Here is a 21398-nt window from a genome sequence, read left to right as displayed (position 1 = left end):
GGGCGGGTTGGGTCGTGAAGGGAAAAATAAATCTGCCGTCAGAAAAGAAAAGAGAGAGAGAAAAAAAAAATCCACTGAAACACAACCGGGGCTAAGATGGCGGGCGGCGGTGGCGGAGGAGCGAGAGTCTGGCGGGGGTTAGCCCTCCTGCATTTTCTCCTGGCCTTCGGCACGGCTCGGCGGCCGTACTTCAGCTCGCAAACTTTGCACTTTGGCGGGGGGCTCGCCGCCGATCCGCAGGACCGGAGGGTTTTGACCCTGGCGGCCGATTTCACCGAGGGAGGTGTGGGGACGGCGCTCCAGAGCCATCTCCATCGGTGGCGCAGAAGCGCAGACATGAAGGAGCAGCTCCAGGTTTATGGACAGGTACAGGGATTGAACAAAACAAAAATATACCACCTTTGTGATCTCTTTACACTGCTTAAATATTTTCATACCTTTTTTTTAAAAAAAAATTTCAAATTACATTGCTAACTCCGATTGCATGCGGAAGTTACTGGCAGGGGATGACTCCTGACAGTCACTATCTGTGCATTGCTTTACCTGGTTTTAAAATAAATATAATTGCTCTTTTTTAAAAAAAACTATTCCACTTATTGCTAAAGCCTCCTTTTAAAAAAAAAACATTTTTCTTTTTTCGATAACCCTTCAATCAAAATTAAACCTGTTTACTAAATCACAACCCGTTGCGATCACACCCATTATATCCGGAGAATAACCTATACCTGTGCAAGCATTAGAGTAAACCCTGTGTTACCAGATATAACAAAAAGGCCTGTGCATTGTGTCATTTTAAAGTGACATTGATGTATTTCTGCAGAGAAACCTGGATTGTTTATTTAGAGGTGAGAGGGTGTCATTGCAGGATAAATAACAGCATTTATTTTGACGTAAAAGTGAATAATGTGCCCCTCTTTTTTTTTGAAAGACAAAAATAAAAGCCGTACTTTTAATGGAACAAGTAACAGCAACGTCAAAACTTGTGGTGCAAGATCCTATCTGATAGCAGACGACCTATTTTCCTGTTTTGTTTTGGTTGATTGTGCAATCGAATATTTTGAGCGCTCTGAAACAAATAATAAAGCTTATTTCAAGTTATTGCTGTTCCAGAAAGATCCTTGAATGTTTGGGTTTAAGAAATTTCATGATTTAGTTGATAAATTTCTAGTATGCAACATATTTCAACATTTCCTCTTTAAATGGACTACAACGCAGCATATTTTCCGGAATATACCTGTGGTTTCAACCTGGAAACTCATTTTCAGAATTTAGAAAGATAGGGCCATGTAGTCAAACGGCTGATGTCATGATTCATTTGTCTAGTTATCACCATTGTTTTTGTATTAAATGCAAATTTCTTACTAGTTCTGCTTAAGATGTGTGAAAATGAAAGCACACTACTGTACATACACTTTTACCAAACTCTCCATGGCCCCTGAAAGAAAATTTGAAGTTGCAGTACTCCATTTTTAAAATTCTTCTAAGATTAAGATGAGCAGGTTTACCTCTTAGGAATGCTCTCAAAAATGTATTTATAAACTTTAGTTGACTATTTGCCTGCTGCAGTATAGAATCATCATAGAAGTTTACAACATGGAAACAGGCCCTTCGGCCCAACATGTCCATGTCGCCCAGTTTATACCACTAAGCTAGTCCCAATTGCCTGCACTTGGCCCATATCCCTCGATACCCATCTTACCCATGGAACTGTCCAAATGCTTTTTAAAAGGCAAAATTGTACCCGCCTCTACTACTGCCTCTGGCAGCTCGTTCCAGACACTCACCACCCTTTGAGTGAAAAAATTGCCCCTCTGGACCCTTTTGTGTATCTCCCCTCTCACCTTTAATCTATGTCCCCTCATTATAGACTCCACCACCTTTGGGAAAAGATTTTGACTATCTACCTTATCTATGCCCCTCATTATTTTTTAGACTTCTATACGATCACCCCTAAACCTCCTACTCTCCAGGGAAAAAAGTCTCAGTCTATCCAACCTCTCCCTATAAGTCAAACCATCAAGTCCCGGTAGCATCCTAGTAAATCTTTTCTGCACTCTTTCTAGTTTAATAATATCCTTTCTATAATAGGGTGACCAGAACTGTACACAGTATTCCAAGTGTGGCCTTACTAATGTCTTGTACAACTTCAACAAGACATCCCAACTCCTGTATTCAATGTTCTGACCAATGAAACCAAGCATGCTGAATGCCTTCTTCACCACCCTATCCACCTGTGACTCCACTTTCAAGGAGCTATGAACCTGTACTCCTAGATCTCTTTGTTCTGTAACTCTCCCCAACGCCCTACCATTAACGGAGTAGGTCCTGGCCCGATTCGATCTACCAAAATGCATCACCTCACATTTATCTAAATTAAACTCCATCTGCCATTCATCGGCCCACTGGCCCAATTTATCAAGATCCCGTTGCAATCCCAGATAACCTTCTTCACTGTCCACAATGCCACCAATCTTGGTGTCATCTGCAAACTTACTAACCATGCCTCCTAAATTCTCATCCAAATCATTAATATAAATAACAAATAACAGCGGACCCAGCACCGATCCCTGAGGCACACCGCTGGTCACAGGCCTCCAGTTTGAAAAACAACCCTCTACAACCACCCTCTGTCTTCTGTCGTCAATCCAATTTTGTATCCAATTGGCTACCTCACCTTGGATCCCGTGAGATTTAACCTTATGTAACAACCTACCATGCGGTACCTTGTCAAAGGCTTTGCTAAAGTCCATGTAGACCACGTCTACTGCACAGCCCTCATCTATCTTCTTGGTTACCCCTTCAAAAAACTCAATCAAATTCGTGAGACATGATTTTCCACTCACAAAACCATGCTGACTGTTCCTAATCAGTCCCTGCCTCTCCAAATGCCTGTAGATCTTGTCTCTCAGAATACCCTCTAACAACTTACCCACTACAGATGTCAGGCTCACCGGTCTGTAGTTCCCAGGCTTTTCCCTGCTGCCCTTCTTAAACAAAGGCACAACATTTGCTACCCTCCAATCTTCAGGCACCTCACCTGTCGCGGTGGATGATTCAAATATCTCTGCTAGGGGACCCGCAATTTCCTCCCTAACCTCCCATAACGTCCTGGGATACATTTCATCAGGTCCCGGAGATTTATCTACCTTGATGCGCGTTAAGACTTCCAGCACCTCCCTCTCTGTAATATGTACACTCCTCAAGACATCACTATTTATTTCCCCAAGTTCCCTAATATACATGCCTTTCTCAACCGTAAATACCGATGTGAAATATTCATTTAGGATCTCACCCATCTCTTGTGGTTCCGCACATAGATGCCCTTGTTGATCCTTAAGAGGCCCAACTCTCTCCCTAGTTACTCTTATGCCCTTTATGTATTTGTAGAAGCTCTTTGGATTCTCCTTTGCCTTATCTGCCAAAGCAATCTCATGTCCCCTTTTTGCCCTCCTGATTTCTCTCTTAACTCTACTCCGGCAATCTCTATACTCTTCAAGGGATCCACTTGATCCCAGCTGCCTATGCATGTCATATGCCTCCTTCTTTTTGACTAGGGCCTCAATCTCCCGAGTCATCCAAGGTTCCCGACTTCTACCTACTTGCAGGGAAAAAAAGATTAAACTTACATTCAATAGATATTGGACTTTTAGTGACTATTCTGTATAGCACACTATTAGACCCTTCCTGTAATCATTATTTTAGAGTGGTACAATATTCTGAAATAAGAGATGATGTGGTGTCTCTATTAAAATATATAGCAAAATATAATAGCAATCGACTCCCCTTCCCCTGACCCCAGTGTTGAGTGAAATTATAAGTTTACTGATGTCCCTGTGAGCTGCCAGAGTTCTGTTACTCTGATCATGAAGCAATTTTATTTTCATTCAACACTAAATTTGAAGGAGTGCTGGTGTCCAGCATTTCCTTGTCGGCTCATGCCATTTTAGAACCATAAATGTGTAGGTAAATGGTTGTGATTAATCCCAGTATATAGGATAGCTGTTTCTTTATCAATATTAAGTGAGGATTACAGTAATGCCGTGCAAATGCAGGTGGAGATTCCCCTGACCTTTGACCTGAATCTGAAATAGTGATCCTGGTAATGTTGGGTGGAGATCAGAGCTTGAAAATAAACTCTGAATCTCCAAATAACAAGTTTTAGTAAATGTATATCCTTTTTAAAGTTTTGCTATTTACCTACGAGCATCCAGTTTCTAAAAATCCTTGATGTATCTTAACGTGCTTGTGCAGTGCTTCTCGGTACCGTACCAGTAATGGGGCAGATCCATTCACTGAAGTCCTGGTCTCAGTTGTGCTATGGTTAAGCAAAAACAATGGGTAATTTTAACCAGCCTTGCGGGACTGGGTCGGACACCTATTTTACACACTGATTGATTTTACTCTCCTTTGACTTTCCCATCTAGTCTGGTGCAACCTTAAAAAATGAAACTATGTTACAAGCTTTTTCATGCCCTGATATAGTTTGTCTTTTCAATACATTATCCAGTGTAAACAATACCTGTCTGCTATAATATCGCACAAGCTGATGTTTCCGATACTTTATTCAACTGGTGAGCTTGTCAAAATATGTAGAGGAATTCTGATTTTTCTGTTTTTTTAGAAATGCAGTAGTTGTTGTTTTTCGATTGTGTTTGATTTGGTTTCAAATTTTAACTTTCATTCCATTCGCAAAGCAGTTACAGTTTTTAAAAATCTATTTAGAAGTAGATGAAGACTGCTTGGTAAATATAGCAGTGGAGTTGTCCTTTTATCCATAAGAACTTAAATCTGAGGCTGAATGTTTATACACTTTTTCAGGTCATGTTTTGATAGAGTATTGTAGTTATTGTACTCTATAGTATAACAACGTACGTTTATATGGTGCTTTTAACGTAGGAACGTTTAACTGAGGTGCTTCACAGAGGAAAATACGAGGCATTCTGGGAGAGTTAGGAGTGGTGACCACATGTTTCATTGGAGATGAGTTTTGAGAAAGCTTTTAAAGGTAGGGAGACATAGACAGAGGAGTTGAGGGAGGGAGTTCCAGAGAGTGGGACCAGGATGGTCGAAGGCACTGCTACCAATGGCGGAGTGGGAAGAGAAGGGAAAATACGAAAAGGGCTAGAGTGTGAAAACTGGAGGGCACAGGAGGGGATGTGAGGCCGGAAGAGGTTGTCAAGGTAGGTAGGGTGAGGCTGTACAGGAATCTGTAGAAGAGGATGAGTATTTTAAATTCAGTGTTTTCAGGGGTTAGGGTGCCAGTATAAGTTAGTGAGGAAGAGTTGCTGAGCTGGTGGGATGTAGTGTGGGTCAGGATGTGGATAGCAGAGCTTTGGATGAGTTGAAATTCATGCAGGGTGGAGGTTAATCCATACACTAGAATCAACATACGATGACCGGGTCATTCATAGTTGGGGCTGGGGGATGGATGGATGGATGGATGAAGGGAAGGGAAGGGAAAGATAGCTTATCCTTCAGATATGGATGTTCAGTCTAATTTTGGCTGGGATGCTAGGTGGAGGGTTCTGTTACTGCTACAGAATGCGTCATCATTGGGACAGAAATTAAAATCTGCTGGGGTGAGTTTTGTGAATTGCACCTCTTGTTGCTGTATGATTGGAGACTGTTGATGGCAATCATGTGGATGTGATTCAGATTATTCTGCCCTCCCAGCTGGTTAAGTCCAAAAGGGGAGGGGAGAAAGAATAGAAAATGAGTTTTTTTTTAAAAATGCCTTTTATAACTTGTTTTGAATCTTGACATAGTTGAACTGTAAAGGAAACTTTTTTGTCATCATTTGGGTTAAAAAAATAACCGGGGCAATATTAATCCATGCATTTAAAGTTAATTATTAGTCGGGTGTCAGTGAGTAAAGTCAATGTAGTTGGTTGACTTTACAGTTGGAATTTCAGTAAATTATTGTCAGAGGAAAAAAAAACTAGCACCACCAGGTGATATCACTGAGCTACACCGACTAGAAGGTCCCAGATTTCACTCCGGGTTTGTTCTGAGCGAATTGATCTGAACTGGTGTAGCAATTGGGGCACTGCAATTTTCCTCAGTGCCTCTGGGCTAGGGAGGGATAAAAATCAGCCAGGTTCCCACTCCTGATCTTAGCCAGTGACCCCTGCTGAAAGGTGTGTACGTGTCGATATTGGGCGAGAATAAGGTCAGGCTCAGCCACGATGACCTCAATAACCAAATTGCCTCCTGACATTCACTGTCTCGGCTTAGAGGCAAAAAAAAAGTACACAAGATCTCAGAGTCAGCAGCTTCAGGAGATGAGGGGAGAAAATTGGTGGATAGGAAACTAAATCCAAACTGCAAACCAGAGAAAATTGATTTTTTTTCTTGTATAAACCTCTTGCAGTAAATATGTAGCAGTGACATTTTAATGCAGCTCTGTTCCAGAGAGTTCATAGTTCAGCAGTATTTTCAATAGTATTTGCCATCCAGTGCTTGGGTAGCACAAATGTTTGTAGAAAGTATTTCAGATTTAAGTCATAAACAGAATAATGTAGGAATAAGGAAAGGATATTCAGCATGTCCAGTTTTATTTTAGTTCTGTATTCTGAACCTTTCCAAGCTCCTTCCATTTATCTCTTGTCTTGGCATAAAGTCTTTTGTTCTGTGAATTATAAATCTGTGTGTTGCTTCAAGAACAAGACTCTAAGCCCAAGTGATAAAATTTTTATTAATTCAGTAATCTTTGCTGAATATTCAGATCTGACAGAAGTTGTTTTGAAATTATTAGCTATATATTTGAGTTGGCTATAATGTAATCCCTCCTTCAAATTTCTAGCAAACAGATGTATTCGCGCCTTCTTTGAAAGAATAACCACCTACATTTTACATACCTGTCTTTGCATAAGGAAAACATCTCCATGTGCTTTAAAGGGCAGAGGATTAAAAATAAATGTATAGTGAGCGGAGGAGATGGGAGAGGGGTATGTATATGGTGGTCGAAAACATGGATGAAGAAGAGGGTTTTTAGGAAACTTTTGAAAGCAGAAGAGTTGGTGACATCGTGGAGGGAGTTCGAGAAAGCAGAGGGTAGTAGCTATAATGACCACTGTCAGTAGAGTGAAGAATAAGGAATAATCTGATAGAGGCAGAAGGTTTGTGTGGGGATATATGGGTGGATGAGATTGTTACAGTAGTATGGGCCGAGGCCATTGAGGGACAACGAGGATCTTGATCAGTTTGTTTTTGTTTGAGTTTTGGTAGATATTTATGTACAAAATTAAGTGAAGCTTTCTTGTGTTTTGTGTTTTAAAAAAAATCATAAATGGTCATTCTGCATGTTGGGATCATTGCGCCTATGCAACGGTTTGTTTCCAAATTGATTTGGAAGTGATGTGAATCCAGGTGATGTTGGAGTTGCTGTTCAGTGGCCTACCAAGGTAGTTACACATTTGTGGTAATAGATTTCAGTGGAATCATTTTGGCAGGATGCAAAAGTTCTTGATTGCATTGCTGCTGTATTTGTGTGGGTTAAACATGTAGATACAAACAGGATATTTTGCTTGGACCTTAACCACAGAATTACAGGACCTAGATACAAAATTAAGAGTCTTCATATAAGACTAGAGATCAGAAGAAATTATTGCCCCATTCAATTGTGGATGTTTGGAACAGCAAAAACAGTTAGGGTTTTTATATCCTTTTTAAAGGCACAATAATTCCTATGCCGTTCCGACCAAGAAATGTCATCTGTAATAAACAAATGGCCAGGCTTGAATAATTACGATGTGGGGATTTGGCGTTCTGCTTAATTACCTTTTGAGAATTAGGGAATATTTATGTAGAATTTTCCTTTGGGAAATTATAGATGTGTTTTCACTGCAACTTTAGGGTTTCTGCAAAGTGTCTTTTTGCTTTGCATTGATGCTGAAGTTCTAGAAGAAATCTGAAATCAGGTGTCAATCTGATTCCGGCAGAGTGAACTCCCTGGAAAGAGCAGTCTAAATGGTTTAATACCGAATGAGTAACAATCCAAGTGTAGAAAGTGCTCTGGGATCTTTTGAACCTCTTGGATACCTTTACATTAATTGCAGATAGGTTTAAAATGTTTAGACAATGTGGCCTGCATGCACAGAGCATTCTCCTGGGGTACAGGATTGAAGTTGCAGCCAGGTGCTGTAAATAGCACAATGTCTAGCTGAAACCTGAACAGAAGCTATTGATCTCGATTGGCAACTGAAGTCTAAAACTGTTTTTTATTTTTTATAAAAGCAGCCCACTTCAGCAAATCTAGCAAATTTACTCTGTAGCATCACTACCAGTTACATCATATCTGCGCACTGGTTGCTGATGGCTCTTGCACCCCATCAAGTGCACTATAAAAGCAGCTTAAACGCATCCAAAGTGAGTGCAGTTGAGTGCATGATAGGTTAACTTGTGCACATTCTGTGGCAGGACCAAGTATGGTGGGCTGAATGGTGTTTTTCTTCCGTGCATTTTTGGATATTAACAGGGAATGCCTATAACAATTTTTGGTACACGTCAAGCTGTTGAGATCTATGCCCCAGAATAATCAAAGTTTGCAGTTTTAAATTTGAGTGAGTTTTAAAAAAATTCAGACGTGCCCTGTGTTGTGCTCATTTTGTCTTAAGTTTAAAAAAAAATACATCTTTTACAACATTAGAATTCCAGCTCTCTCTATATAACCAGAGTTTGAAAACCCTCATGACCAGAGCTCTCTTGACTTCAGCACCCAATAAGTTATAATATATTGTGTGTGCTTCAAAGTAAACATTATAATTTTAAAATATCAATTGTAAAACTATTTGATAAGTTTACATTGCAGCCTGCTGTAGAAGTAAATGCAGCAAAATTGCTAATGGATAGAAGATGCTGTTTGAGTTATTTTTCTGCTTGAGGGGAGCGAATGTCTATGTCCTTGAGAGCTCTGAAGATGACTGACTTTAAAGCCTCAATTGAAAGCTGGAAGTTGTGCTATGGTTGTGAAAAGAATTTTGAAACCAGTTGAGCTTTTTCAATTTTTTATTCATTATACAGGGCTATTCAGAAATATATACATTTGCACAAGGAGCCCTATTAAATTGATTTAAAAAATTTTTTTTTTTCTGAACTATATATAAAAAAAAATTGATTTTGTGCATCTTTCTCCCCTGGCAAATTAGTGTTTTTAAAATAAAGCTATTAATTTTTAACAGTTATACAGTACAATAAGCTAATTGGGAAAGAACAAACACAATTTAAAACATGAAACATTCAATACCTAGTATGAGAAAGCTAGTTCAACAGATTTTTTTTAGGAAAAAGTCTTGCTGTGGTGCATTTCTGGAAGTACCTTCTCCTTGAGAACCCCAATATGTTTGACGTAATTACAGTCTCTAAACAAGGGGGCATGGATTCCAGTTGAAAAGAGGCGAAAATATAGTTTAGATTTGTTTACTTTGCACAGGAGCTGTTAAATATATGAAACAGATTGTCTAGGGAGATGGATGTTGTCGCCAAATTCAATAAAGAACTGGTTAAATATTTGGCATACAACACGGTTGAGGGGTATGGGAGATGGAAGTAGTTTATGGTATCTTTTCCAACCTTGGGAGGAGAGAGATGCAATTACCTAAGTATCAGACTTGTGAACATGCAGCCAGAGTAGGGATGGTATCCACTGTTTTTCCCTTGTTGAGAAATATTCTCCTGACCCCCCTCATCTCTTGATGCGATTTTGGCTGTGAATGGGAAGTCACTAATGGGGACTGCAGGCACAAGCCAGCATCCTATCGTTGTGAGCAGTACCTAATTCATAGCGGTGTCATATTTAAAACTCTTCTCTCTCTCTTCTCTCAACCCCCCCCCCCCCCCCAAAAAAAAATACTATTCTCCAATGAAGACTAAAATGCAGCATTTTCAATATGGCAGAGGAGGAAGGGGAAAAAACATTAAAGAAAGCATTTGGCAGGGATGGACGTCTATTTCACTGAGCTTCCATTGATAGAATTTGGAAAATAGTGTCTAAAGTGGCAGTAAAGCTGTGCTGTGAGCTGTCAGGTCATTTACATGGGATTAAAAAGACTCCATGGTGGCACAAGGATAATCCTTTTTTAAGCAGCAAGAAGAGAACTTCCTGGTTTTTAATTGTGCGATATATTGCATTGTCTGATTTCCAGTTCTCCAATGATTGGGGGGGGTCATTAATTTAATTACCATCAGCTTCTGAATGAGTATTGTAAAGTTAAAAACTAACAAGGTACTGGTAAACCATTTTGAAATATTTCAGCAAATACTGCAGTTCTTTCTAGATGGTTGAAAATTGTAACTCTAAATTGACTGTAGGAGCAGCCTTCTTTAAACTTCTGTGATTTAACTTATTTTTTATGTAGTGTGTTTTTTTCCCATCTTCTCCTGAAGGCAGTGACTTGTGTGGATTTATGGCACCATGTGTTACATGGGCACCAGCAGTCCTCGAGTACCTTATCCAAGTGACCATTTCTCACGTGCTAGCAGGCAATGTAACTGGATGGTATCATGCCTGACCTCAATCCTGCCATCGCCTGCTTCCCTTCTAGCAGGCAATCACTAGCTGGACATCAAGAGTGGAAGCCTTGGCTGTTATTTAAAAAATTTATCCTGTCTGGGGACTGAAGCAGAGACTTTCCTGGTCTACAAGGCTTGGCTGCAAACCAATGTGACATGTTCATTTGAAGACTAATGATCTCATTGGAGGAATTTACTTTGAGGTGCTATTGAACATGACCATGAGGGAGCTTATCAGGTGCAGTAGGGTTAACTGATGCCTTTGATAAATCTCACTATTGTAGTTGTGAAATTTCTCTTTGCCTACCTCAAATTCAACATACAACCCTGTTTTTAAATGTAATAACATACTTCGTTTTTTTTTGTTCTTCATCAAAAACTGCTGCCGAGCCAGCCACAAAATTTCCATAGCTGTGCAGATGTTTGGAATGGCGAATGCTTGGCATGCCCATCTTATGAAATGGAGGAAATCGCCGTTCAATTCAGGAAAACAATAACTTTTTCCCCAGGTCATTCAATGGCAGCATCCCCCCCCACCCAAAAAAAAAAGCTGGCAACCTTTGATCATGTTAAGCATGCATTTCTTTGTGGAGATTGGCCTGTCTGGTGCCACAGTACAATTTATCAAAGTCTTTTCTATACTTCCAGCAGCCGTTGAGTTAAAATTCAGGCGATATCTGTTCTTGATCCAGTTATCTCTGGCTACATCCTGTTATACCACCAAATATAGAAAAAACTGCGAATTGGGAACAGAAGCTGCATTGCCTGCCGGGGTTAGAAATCTGATTGGGCTTCTGTTTGGCACTATAAACATTGTGAACTTAAGAGAATTCAGAATAAGCAGAACTTTGCTGTTAGAATTCAGGCTGTCTCCCAACTTGTGTTCACATCAAAATGGCCATCTCCTCAAATGAGCCTCATTACCAATGCACTGAAGTTTACATCTTTCTGTGCCACATATGGGACAGTGTTCCACAGCACTATTTCCCTTTTATCATAGAATGTTGCACCAGAGGCCATATGGGGTGCCCACCGTAGTCCGCCTACTCAGAAAGGTTGTAACTATCAGACTGTAATGTTCAGGCAAGATTTATTGATAAATAATTACACACAAGCAAGAGACTAGCTGTACAGTATTTGACTTGCACAACTGTTCCAAAACAGTTGAGGAGTTTAAGCTCTTTAGCAATTCTTTTCAGTAAATTTTGATTGAATCGTTGATGAAAATGTTATGTTGGCAAAGACTCCATGGAGTCCCTCTTAGCTATATCTCTTGGAATAGGCAGTGTAAAGCAGGGAATAAACGATAAACCCTTAGCTTAGTTTTCTGGAACTCCAAAGACTGGTTTCACCATCCAAGATCAAAAAGCTTCTTCTCGATGGTTATTATCATAACTGCCTGATCATTTCTAACACAGAAGTAGATTAAGAGGTGAACAGAGGTCTCGAGGCCATCTGTTCATTTGCTTTTGACACCTGGCTGCAACAAAAAGCGATCTTCATGTCTGATTAGAATCTACAAATAAAATATCCATTGCCTTTCGAAGGATCAATAATTTTATTATGTTGAATTCAAAGGCTGTTGAGGCTGTAGTCCAGACATTAAGTAATCTTCTGACTGAGATGAAGAAACTTTTTAGAAAGTAATGCAGCTACTCTCTGGAGCTAGTTTTCAATTCATATTATTTTATCCAGCTAAAGTCATATACAAAATTATGTAATCAGAAGTTTTTCCTTTTCTCAATGTGTTTTAAACTAGTTTCACTACACAACTCAGTGAGTGACAAAATACTGAAAACATTAAATTCCAGGTCAACTGTTATTGGTGTGGGGACGAGGAGGGGGACATTGTGTACAGGTCTACTATTGAGATAACAGCAGAATTGGAGAGCTGTCGCCTATTATTTTATAAGGCCATTGTGTGTTGCTTTTTTCCCTCCTTTACTGTGGTTTGTAGTCAATTTAAGTTTCACCAGTGAAAGGATTATGCTTTTTTGTGAAGCCCTGCTGCTATGGGGAATCTTCCATTAGCTTCCTTGGCCTTTTTTGTAGGGATGGTATAAAACACACACATCTGATGAGTACCTATTTCTTTTCTAACCTCATCTTTTTTTCTTTCCTGCAGAGCTAAGTCTTGGAAGCTTGATTTTATCCTATTGTGTGCCTCTTAATGGCTGTCTTAAAAATCTACAGCAATAAAAATGTTCAGCCTGGGTGGCTGAGTTTGAAATGAAGTCTAATTGGATAATTATGTAAATTGAAATTTTCAACTAGACATGTAGGTGGTGTGGAATTGAAGTAATACTTTACTTTTGAGCATTTCATCCTTTTTGTTATTTCAAAGTGAACTAAATTTCTCTGTAATTAGTTCAGAATAGAATTGGATGGTTCTTGAAGTAATAAAAACTTTTAATGAGTCTGTAGTTTAATCTTCCACTAATGCAAACCTGCATAATTGAGTCTAAACTGTGGTCTCTTGGATATTAGTAACCCAAATTTCTGTTGTGGGCCATAACCATTTGGCGCTGAATCCCTGTTGAGCATAAGGGCTTTGATAGGATGGACATGGAGAAATTGCTTCCACTTGTGGGTGAGCCAAGAACAAGGGGGCATAGATATAAGATAGTCACTTACAAATCAAATAAATAATTTAGGAGGAATTTCTTTACACGGAGCGGTTAAAGTATATAGCATTGATGCATTCACGAGGAAGAAAGGAATAGAGGGATATGGGGGCTGGATGGGAAGAGGTAATTAGAGTGGGAGGAGGCTCGTGTGGCGTATCAACACTGGCAAAGGCCATTTGGGCTGAATGGCCTGTTTCTGTGCTGTAGATTCCACATAATCTCATGTAGTATCCAGCAAACAATGGGTATGCTTAGTCTGTCTTTCTGGACTAAATATAAAAGCTGTGTCTTAACCCCTTTGCTTTCTCTATTTTAGATATTTTTAAAAAGCTGTTTGAGGTTGCAAATAGTAGCAGAGTTGAGGTTTATGTGTTTATCATGCATCACAAATTTCTGGTAACCATTCTGCTTGAAAGATACCAGTAGTGATCGTATTATATTCAGATTTCCTGACTCTTGCCTTTTCTTTTTGGGGGGCTGGGGATTGCAGGCTTCTGCTTGATTGGTCTTTATGACTAGTGGCAATGATAATTAGCTAATGTTTACAGATAATGACTCTGTTCAAATTGTGACCAGGGATGCCCCCTGTGTGGCTGGGAGTTGCGTTTTTTGTTGAATGTGCTATTGTATGGAACTTATAGCTTTATCTGTGAATTTTTACATACATTATAGCATTTTTCAATGTTTTATATATACATTTAAACTTGTTTATGCATTAAAGCTTTTTGGAAAACTTGTTTTGAAACTAATATTAATACATGGCTAAAGTACTCTCAACCTGGGCTTTTACGTGACAAATTTGAAGTATATGTAAAACTGATGTAGTTAAACCATGTTTTTGAAAAAAAAATAGTAAATAAGTTTACATTTAGACAAAGTGAAGGGGTGAAAAATACAAGGTTGGTGATAATAGAATAGGTTATCAAAGCTGCTTTTTGTGCGTAGTTGCAGCTATGAATAAATTGTAGAGGTGCTATACAAAAATGACATTTGTGAAAGTACCATATAACTGGAACTTGCCCCCTTTTGAGACTGCACAGTTGGTTTTTGAAGTGGAGATGCCGGTGATGGACTGGGGTTGACAATTGTAAACAATTTTACAACACCAAGTTATAGTCCAGCAATTTTATTTTAAATTCACAAGCTTTCGGAGGCTACCTCCTTCCTCAGGTGAACGATGTCCACATCGTTCACCTGAGGAAGGAGGTAGCCTCCGAAAGCTTGTGAATTTAAAATAAAATTGCTGGACTATAACTTGGTGTTGTAAAATTGTTTACAATTGGTTTTTGAAGGGGTTAAACAAAACAAACCATTCATCAGAATGTTTTTGTAGCTTTCTTGTATCTTTAAACTGCTAATTGTTGAAACTACAAATGTTTTGGAACTTTTCGATTTGGTAGTGTATGATATGTTGATTCCTGGATTAAAAATAACCTTGAAATATCCTACCAGACATGTGATTAGTATTACGTGGTTCTCCAACAATGTATTATGTAGTAAAGAATCACGTCTGTATGTGTATATATGTATATAGTCTCCCTGAAGAAAGCAAGATCAAGTATCTAATCTATAAAATGCATTGAGTGGAAGTCTGTAATAGGTTAATTACCAATTGTCTAGTCTTTTTAGTTTACAAGAACAAGGCCCTGCTTTCTAGCGAAGTGAATTCAGTGGGTTTCATCTACAGCAATGGCTTCTCCCCTCCCGTCGCCTCAAATCCCCAAAGATCTATCTCTGCCTCCTCTTCACCTGCATGATGTTCCTTGGTAACATAATTTGCAGCCGCATCCAGTTCTAAATCTCAACACAGAAATATATAGAAGTTACAACATGGAAACAGGATATTCGGCCCAATAAGTCCATGTTGGTGTTTATCCTCCATGCAAGCAAATAGTCCTAATCACATTTAACTACCTGTTCCCATTTTGTTTTATCTCCTTTTTCTTCATCTACCAATCTAATTTAATCTTGAATATTGGCATAGTTTGTGCCTCCACAGCTAACCCTGGAAGTGAGTTACACAGCCTCACGAGTCTGTATATAAAGAAGTTTCTTTTGCTCTCTGTTCTAAATCTCTTGCATTTAATGTTGTATCTATAGCTCCTCATTCTAGACTCCTCAACTACTTTAAACAGTCTGCTTCTATCTACTCTGTCCCATCCTTTCTTAGTTCTAAAAATGTCTATCATATCACCCCATAATCTGCATTGTTCTAACTAGAAAAGCCCCAGTTTTTCAACTGTTTCTTATTTGTACTTCCTCATTCTAGGAAGCATCCTAATGAATCTACGTTGTGCCCTCTCTAAAGCCTCAATACACTTGCTATAGGATAGGGCCTATACTGCACACAGTACTCTGAGGCCTTATTAAGGTGCATCGTTACCTCTTGTTTTTTATATTTTACACTACTTGTGATAAGACCTATTACCATTAGCTTTTTTTATGGCTGTATCAACCTGAGGTGCTGCCTTCATTATTTGCTTTTTCTTTTTCTTTTTTTTTTCTTTTTTCCTCGAAGCCAAAGTTTTCAACCCCTCTTCTTCCCTGGCTTGGGGGTGATTTTAAACCCCAAGAACAGGTGTGTTGGGGGCGGGTGGGAGTTGAAAATTGGGAATTGGGAATGCAAAATCCGAAAATTTTGAGGTTGTGATTCCAAAAAAACAACAATTTCTAACTCCCACCTGCCTCCAACCCACCCGTTCTTGGTGTTTAAAATAACCCCCCTGGTGTCCATTTTTGTGCCCATCTAGTAGTGCATTTAGACTTCATTACATTAAAGAAATGCAGTATAAATGGAAGCTGTTTTCATTGTCATATCACTTTCAGTAATCATCTAAAATGTCGAATCAAGTTCTTTAATTAGGGAGTTCAAAATAAGTGTCTTGTCCGATCAATCAACAAAAAACAAAACAAAGGAACAGTTTCAGAAACTTGCTTTTACCCTCTTGATTTCATTTGAAGTTTTTAAACATACTTGCCAATTTTGCATTCCCGAAAACAATTGGCAGTGGTAGGTTCAAAAAAATTCTGAATAAATACAGTTGTGACTGTGTGGATTTTCATAGGATTCACAGCAACACATTTCTGTCTCAAGATTAACTTAAATTATAAGTTTTCAGACTAGTGGTTTTATTAGCTAAGGTGTAAACAGAGATTCTAGAATATTCCCATTTCCTTGTTCAGATTACTGGAAAACTCTGGTACATTAATGTGGCCATTAAATATTTAAATCAGCAAACTATTCTCGCACATAATCAGAAACTCCTTTTTGTATATTCAGATATTCTGGATTTTTTGATCATAAGAATATAAGAAATAGGAACAGGAGTAGGCCATACCGTCCATCGAGCCTGCTCCGCCATTCAATCAGATCATGGCTGATCTTCAACCTCAACTCCACTTTCCCGCCCGATTCCCATATCCCTTGATTTCCCCTAGAGTCCAAAAATCTATCTATCTCAGCCTTGAATATATTCAATGACTCAGCATCCACAGCTCTCTGGGGTAGAGAATTCCAAAGATTCACAGCCCTCTGCGTGAAGAAATTCCTCCTTATCTCAGTTTTGAATGGCCGACCCCTTATCCTGCGACTATACCCCCTAGTTCTAGACTGCCTAGCCAGGGGAAACAATTTCTCTGCATCTACCCTGTCAAGTCACCATCTGAACTCTAATATAAATTAAACAAACAAATCCAAACAGTGTGACAGGAGTTAATTGGTATGAAAACTAGTATAAGACTATAAACCAGTATAGCTGGTTTGCTTAAGCAATGATCCTATCCATTTCTGCAGCACATCCTGTTAACTAATTTATCTCTCGTTCTATATCTACATAGCACTATGTGAGCATGATGCAATATTACTTGCAGAAGTTTGTATGTTTTTTTACAAATGGTTTTCACCATTAAATGAACACTGCAAGTTGTAAAAGTTTACTATATTATAATTTACATTTAATTTCTGTTCCTGACTAAAGAGAAGAAATCGATGGTTACGATTTGTTGATTTATTTTCCCCCCAATTTTTATCAAGTTAAATTTATCTAGTGAGAATAGGAAGGAAGATATTTTTAAAGATGGGAGTTAATGATGACTAAATCATCATAGATTACAGAACTTTTCTCAAAATTGTGAGCAACTGTGGATCTGACTATTTGAGTAGTATTTCGGAAGAATTTCTGAAGTGTGTCCGGGAGAACGAACTTGATCAGTACTTTTCCAGCCCAACTAGAATCATAGAAAATTTAAGGCACAGAAGGAGGCCATTCAGCCCATCGTGTCCGCTGACCGAAAATGAGCCATCCAACCTAATCCCGCTTTCCAACACTCGGTCCGTAACCTTGCAGGTAATGGCACTTCAGGTGTCTATCCAGGTACATTTTAAATGTGATGAGAGTTTCTGTCTCTACCACCCTTTCGGGCAGTGAGTTTCAGGCCCCCACCACCTTCACGAGGAAGGAGGCATTGCTGGATTTGGTTCTGGGGAATGAGGTGGATATAGTGAAGCAAGTGTCAGTAGGGCAACGTGTAGGGAACAATGATCATAGTATCATAAGGTTTAGATTAGCTATGGAAAAGGCCAAGGAGCAACCTAGAGTAAAAATACTTAATTGGAGGAGGGCCAATTTCAGTGGGTTGAGAACGGATCTGGCCGGGATAAATTGGAATCAAAGATTGGCAGGCAAAACTAATCGAACAGTGGGCAGCCTTTGAAGAGGAGATGGTTCGGGTACAATCTAGGTACATTCCCACAAGGGGGAAAGGTAGGACAACCAAAGCCAGAGCTCCCTGGATGATGAAAGAGATAGTGAGTAAGATGAAGCAGAAAAAAGGGGTGTAGGACAGATGTCCGGTTGATAACACCAGTGAGAAGCAGGCTGAATGTAGAAAGCTTAGAGGGGAAGTGAAAAAGGAAATGAGGGGCAAAGGGAGAGTATGAGAATAGACTGGCAACTAACATAAAAGGGAATCCAAAAGTCTTCTATAGGCATATAAATAATAAATGGGTAGTGAGAGGAGGGGTGGGGCTGATTAGGGACCAAAAAGGATACCTACTCATGGAGGCTGAGGGCATGGCCGAAGTACTAAATGAGTAATTTGCTTCTGTCTTTACCAAGGAAGAAGATGCTGCCAAAGTCACAGTAAAAGGAGGTAGTTGAGATACTGGATGGGCTAAAAATTGATAGAGGTGGTACTAGAAAGGCTTGGCTGTATTTGAAGTAGATAAGTCACCAGGTCTAGATGGGATGCATCCTAGTTTGCCGAATGAAGTAAGGGTGGAAATTGCGGAGATACTGGCCATAATCTTCCAATCATCCTTCGATATGGGATGGTGCCAGAGGACTAGAGAATTGCAAATGTTACACCCATGTTCAAAAAAGGATGTAAGGATAAACCCAGCAACTACAGGCCAGTCAGTTTAACCTTGGTGGTGGGGAACCTTTTAGAGACGATAATCCGTGACAAAATTAACAGTCACTTGGACAAGTGTGGATTAATAAAGGAAAGCCAGCACGGATTTGTTAAAGGCACATCGTGTTTAACTAACTTGAGTTTTCTGATGAGGTAACAGAGAGGGTGATGAGGGCAATGTGGTTGATTTAGTGTATATGGACTTCCAAAAGGTGTTTGATAAAATGCTATATAATAGGCTTATCATCAAAGTTGAAGCCCATGGAATAAAAGGGGCAGTGGCAGCATGGATACGAAATTGGCTAAGAGACAGGAAACCGAGAGTAGTGGTGAACGGTTGTTTTTCAGACTGGAGGAAGATATACAATGGTGTTCCCCAGGGGTCAGTACTAGGACCTTGTGCTTTTCTTGATGTATATTAATGACCTGGACTTGGGTGTACAGGTTACAATTTTCAAATTTGCAGATGACACAAAACTTGGAAGGGTAGTGAACAGTGAGGAGGATAGTAATAGACTTCGAGTGGACATAGACAGGCTGTTGGAGTGGGCGGACACGTGGAAATTTAAAGCAGCGAAGTGAGAAGTGATACATTTTAGTAGGAAGAACAAGGAGAGGCAATATAAACTAAAGGATACAATTCTAAAGGGGGTGCAGGAACAGTTCGTTGAAGGTGGCAGGGCAGTTGAGAAAGTGTTTAAAAAAAGCTTACGGGATCCTGGGCTTTAGAAATAGAGGCATAGAGTACAAAAGCAAGGCGGTTATGATGAACCTTTATAAAACACTGGTTCGACCACAACTGGAGTATTCAGTGTCCAATTCTGGGCACCGCACTTTAGGAAGGATGTGAAGGCCTTAGAGAGGGTGCAGCAAAGATTTACTAGAATGGTTCCAGGGATAAGGAATTCAGTTACGTGGATAGACTGGAGAAGCTGGGATTGTTCTCCTTAGAGCAGAGGAGATTTGATAGAGGTATACAAGATCATGAGGGGTCTCGATATAGTAGATAGCGAGAAACTGTTCCCATTGGCGGAAGGGTCGAGAACCAGAGGACACAGATTCAAGATGATTGGCAAAAGAACCAAAGGCGACATGAGGAAAAACTATTTTACGGAACGAGTGGTTATGATCTGGAATGCACTGCCTGAAAGGGTGGTGGAGGCAGATTCAATCGTGGCTTTCAAAAGGGAATTGGATAAATACTTGAAGGGAAAAAATTTGCAGGGCTACAGGGAAAGGGCAGGGGAGTGGGACTAACTGGATTGCTCTTGCAGAGAGCCGGTACAGGCTCAATGGGCCGAATGGCCTCCTTCTGTGCTGTAACCATTCTATGATTCTATAATTCTGTCCCATACTAGTAGTACGTCGGCTGCTCCCTTGATCTTCCCCCAATATAATGCCTGCTAAGATGTGCTAATCCAGTGTTCTACTTAACCTGCTCCACAGCTCTACTTAACAACTCCACAGGCAGTCCATCATTACTACTTTACACCTTCAAAATATTGCCCATCTTACCACTAGTCGCACTGAAATCCTCAACTGTGCCGTTGCCACCTCCTAACTCTACTTTTCCTTGCCCTCTTTGCCAGCCTCCCGAGCTCAACCCTCCATAAACTTCCAACATTATGGAAATTTGCTGCCCAAATTCAATGCAACACAAATGCTGTACACCTATTGCCCTTGTTTATCTACCTCCATTGGCTCCTTGCATCTACAAACATTTCCTGGATCTTTCTCTCCTCCCTAGCTCTGAAATCCTCTCTAGGCCTATGTCCCTGTTCGCATCCTCTGTTCGTCTAGTTCTGCTTAACTTTGTATTTTCTTCCCCTCTCCTTTCTTTCGATAACATAATGTGACTTTTACCTCCTGTTCTTCAAGGGATTTTATTTTAATTTATTTTATGATATTGCTATAAATTAATTTAATTTACAAAGGCTTAACTCCATTAGATAGACAATTTTTGATCGAACATTTACAACAAGCAGACATGGGGTAGAGTGAATTGATGTGTTAATGAACTTCCTAAGGTGACCTAGGACAACCATCAGAGTGTTGCATGTTACTTTTGGGTTTGAGACGATGAGCATTGTCACGTTTGAGCATTTCTAGTCATTGTGATGGAATGGTTTTCATTTCATTTTAGACCGCTGGGAGAAAGTGATCTGATTTAGTCTGAATGGTTTGTTGTGGGTACAGGGGAGTGGATTTCTACATTACGCTAGATGTGCAAAAGCAGTGCATGGATGAATCGTTCCCCTCCTTTCCCTGTTGGTGAGGTCTTAATGTTTGATTTATGACTCCGCACAGTGTGGCTGAAATTGACTGCTCTAGTGTAAGGGGTTCGAAGCAATGACCCCTATTGCTGTGGCACCTTGGTGCTTTAGTGCAGTATTGTCCAATAGAAATCAATGACGAGCTACAGATGTGGCTATAGCAACACTATTTTAGACACATGCACTAATTATTAGTGGAAAACACCTTGCATACAATACAGGTAAATGTACTTGAAGTGTATATTTACTGACCAGACATCTATCACCATTTCAGTGTTAAACTTTGCAGTCTTTCTCTTTCACCAAAACTTGGAATTCTGGTATGAATTTATCAGCTACAACACATGCTCTCCAGAAGATGGACGCTGCTTGACCTTTGCCATGACATGTCCTGTTGACAATTGTAAACAATTTTACAACACCAAGTTATAGTCCAGCAATTTTATTTTAAATTCACAAGCTTTCGGAGATTTTCTCCTTCCTCAGGCAAATGTTTCAAGATCTCCTTGAAGCCTACGCATTTATACATATTGAACAATAATAAATGGTGTTTACAGACTGCCCCTGCAACTGCCCG

General features: G+C 39.7%; 1 protein-coding gene across 2 annotated transcripts in view; it reads left to right on the top strand.

Moving 5' to 3' along the window:
• The first annotated feature begins 63 nt into the window (after positions 1 to 63).
• The window catches only part of sorl1 (sortilin-related receptor, L(DLR class) A repeats containing), a 173658-nt gene continuing 152323 nt past the window's right edge, over positions 64 to 21398 (top strand). For both annotated transcript variants that reach the window (XM_067970858.1, XM_067970856.1), the window contains exon 1: positions 64 to 366. In XM_067970858.1, coding sequence (XP_067826959.1) covers positions 97 to 366 — 270 coding nt within the window. In that variant the 5' untranslated portion in view covers positions 64 to 96. The remainder of the gene's footprint in view (positions 367 to 21398) is intronic.

Source organism: Heptranchias perlo, chromosome 33, assembly GCF_035084215.1.
Source record: "Heptranchias perlo isolate sHepPer1 chromosome 33, sHepPer1.hap1, whole genome shotgun sequence".
Lineage (NCBI taxonomy): Eukaryota > Metazoa > Chordata > Chondrichthyes > Hexanchiformes > Hexanchidae > Heptranchias > Heptranchias perlo.
Note: the sequence above shows the minus strand (reverse complement) of the source record. Positions and strands in the feature narration are given on the sequence as shown.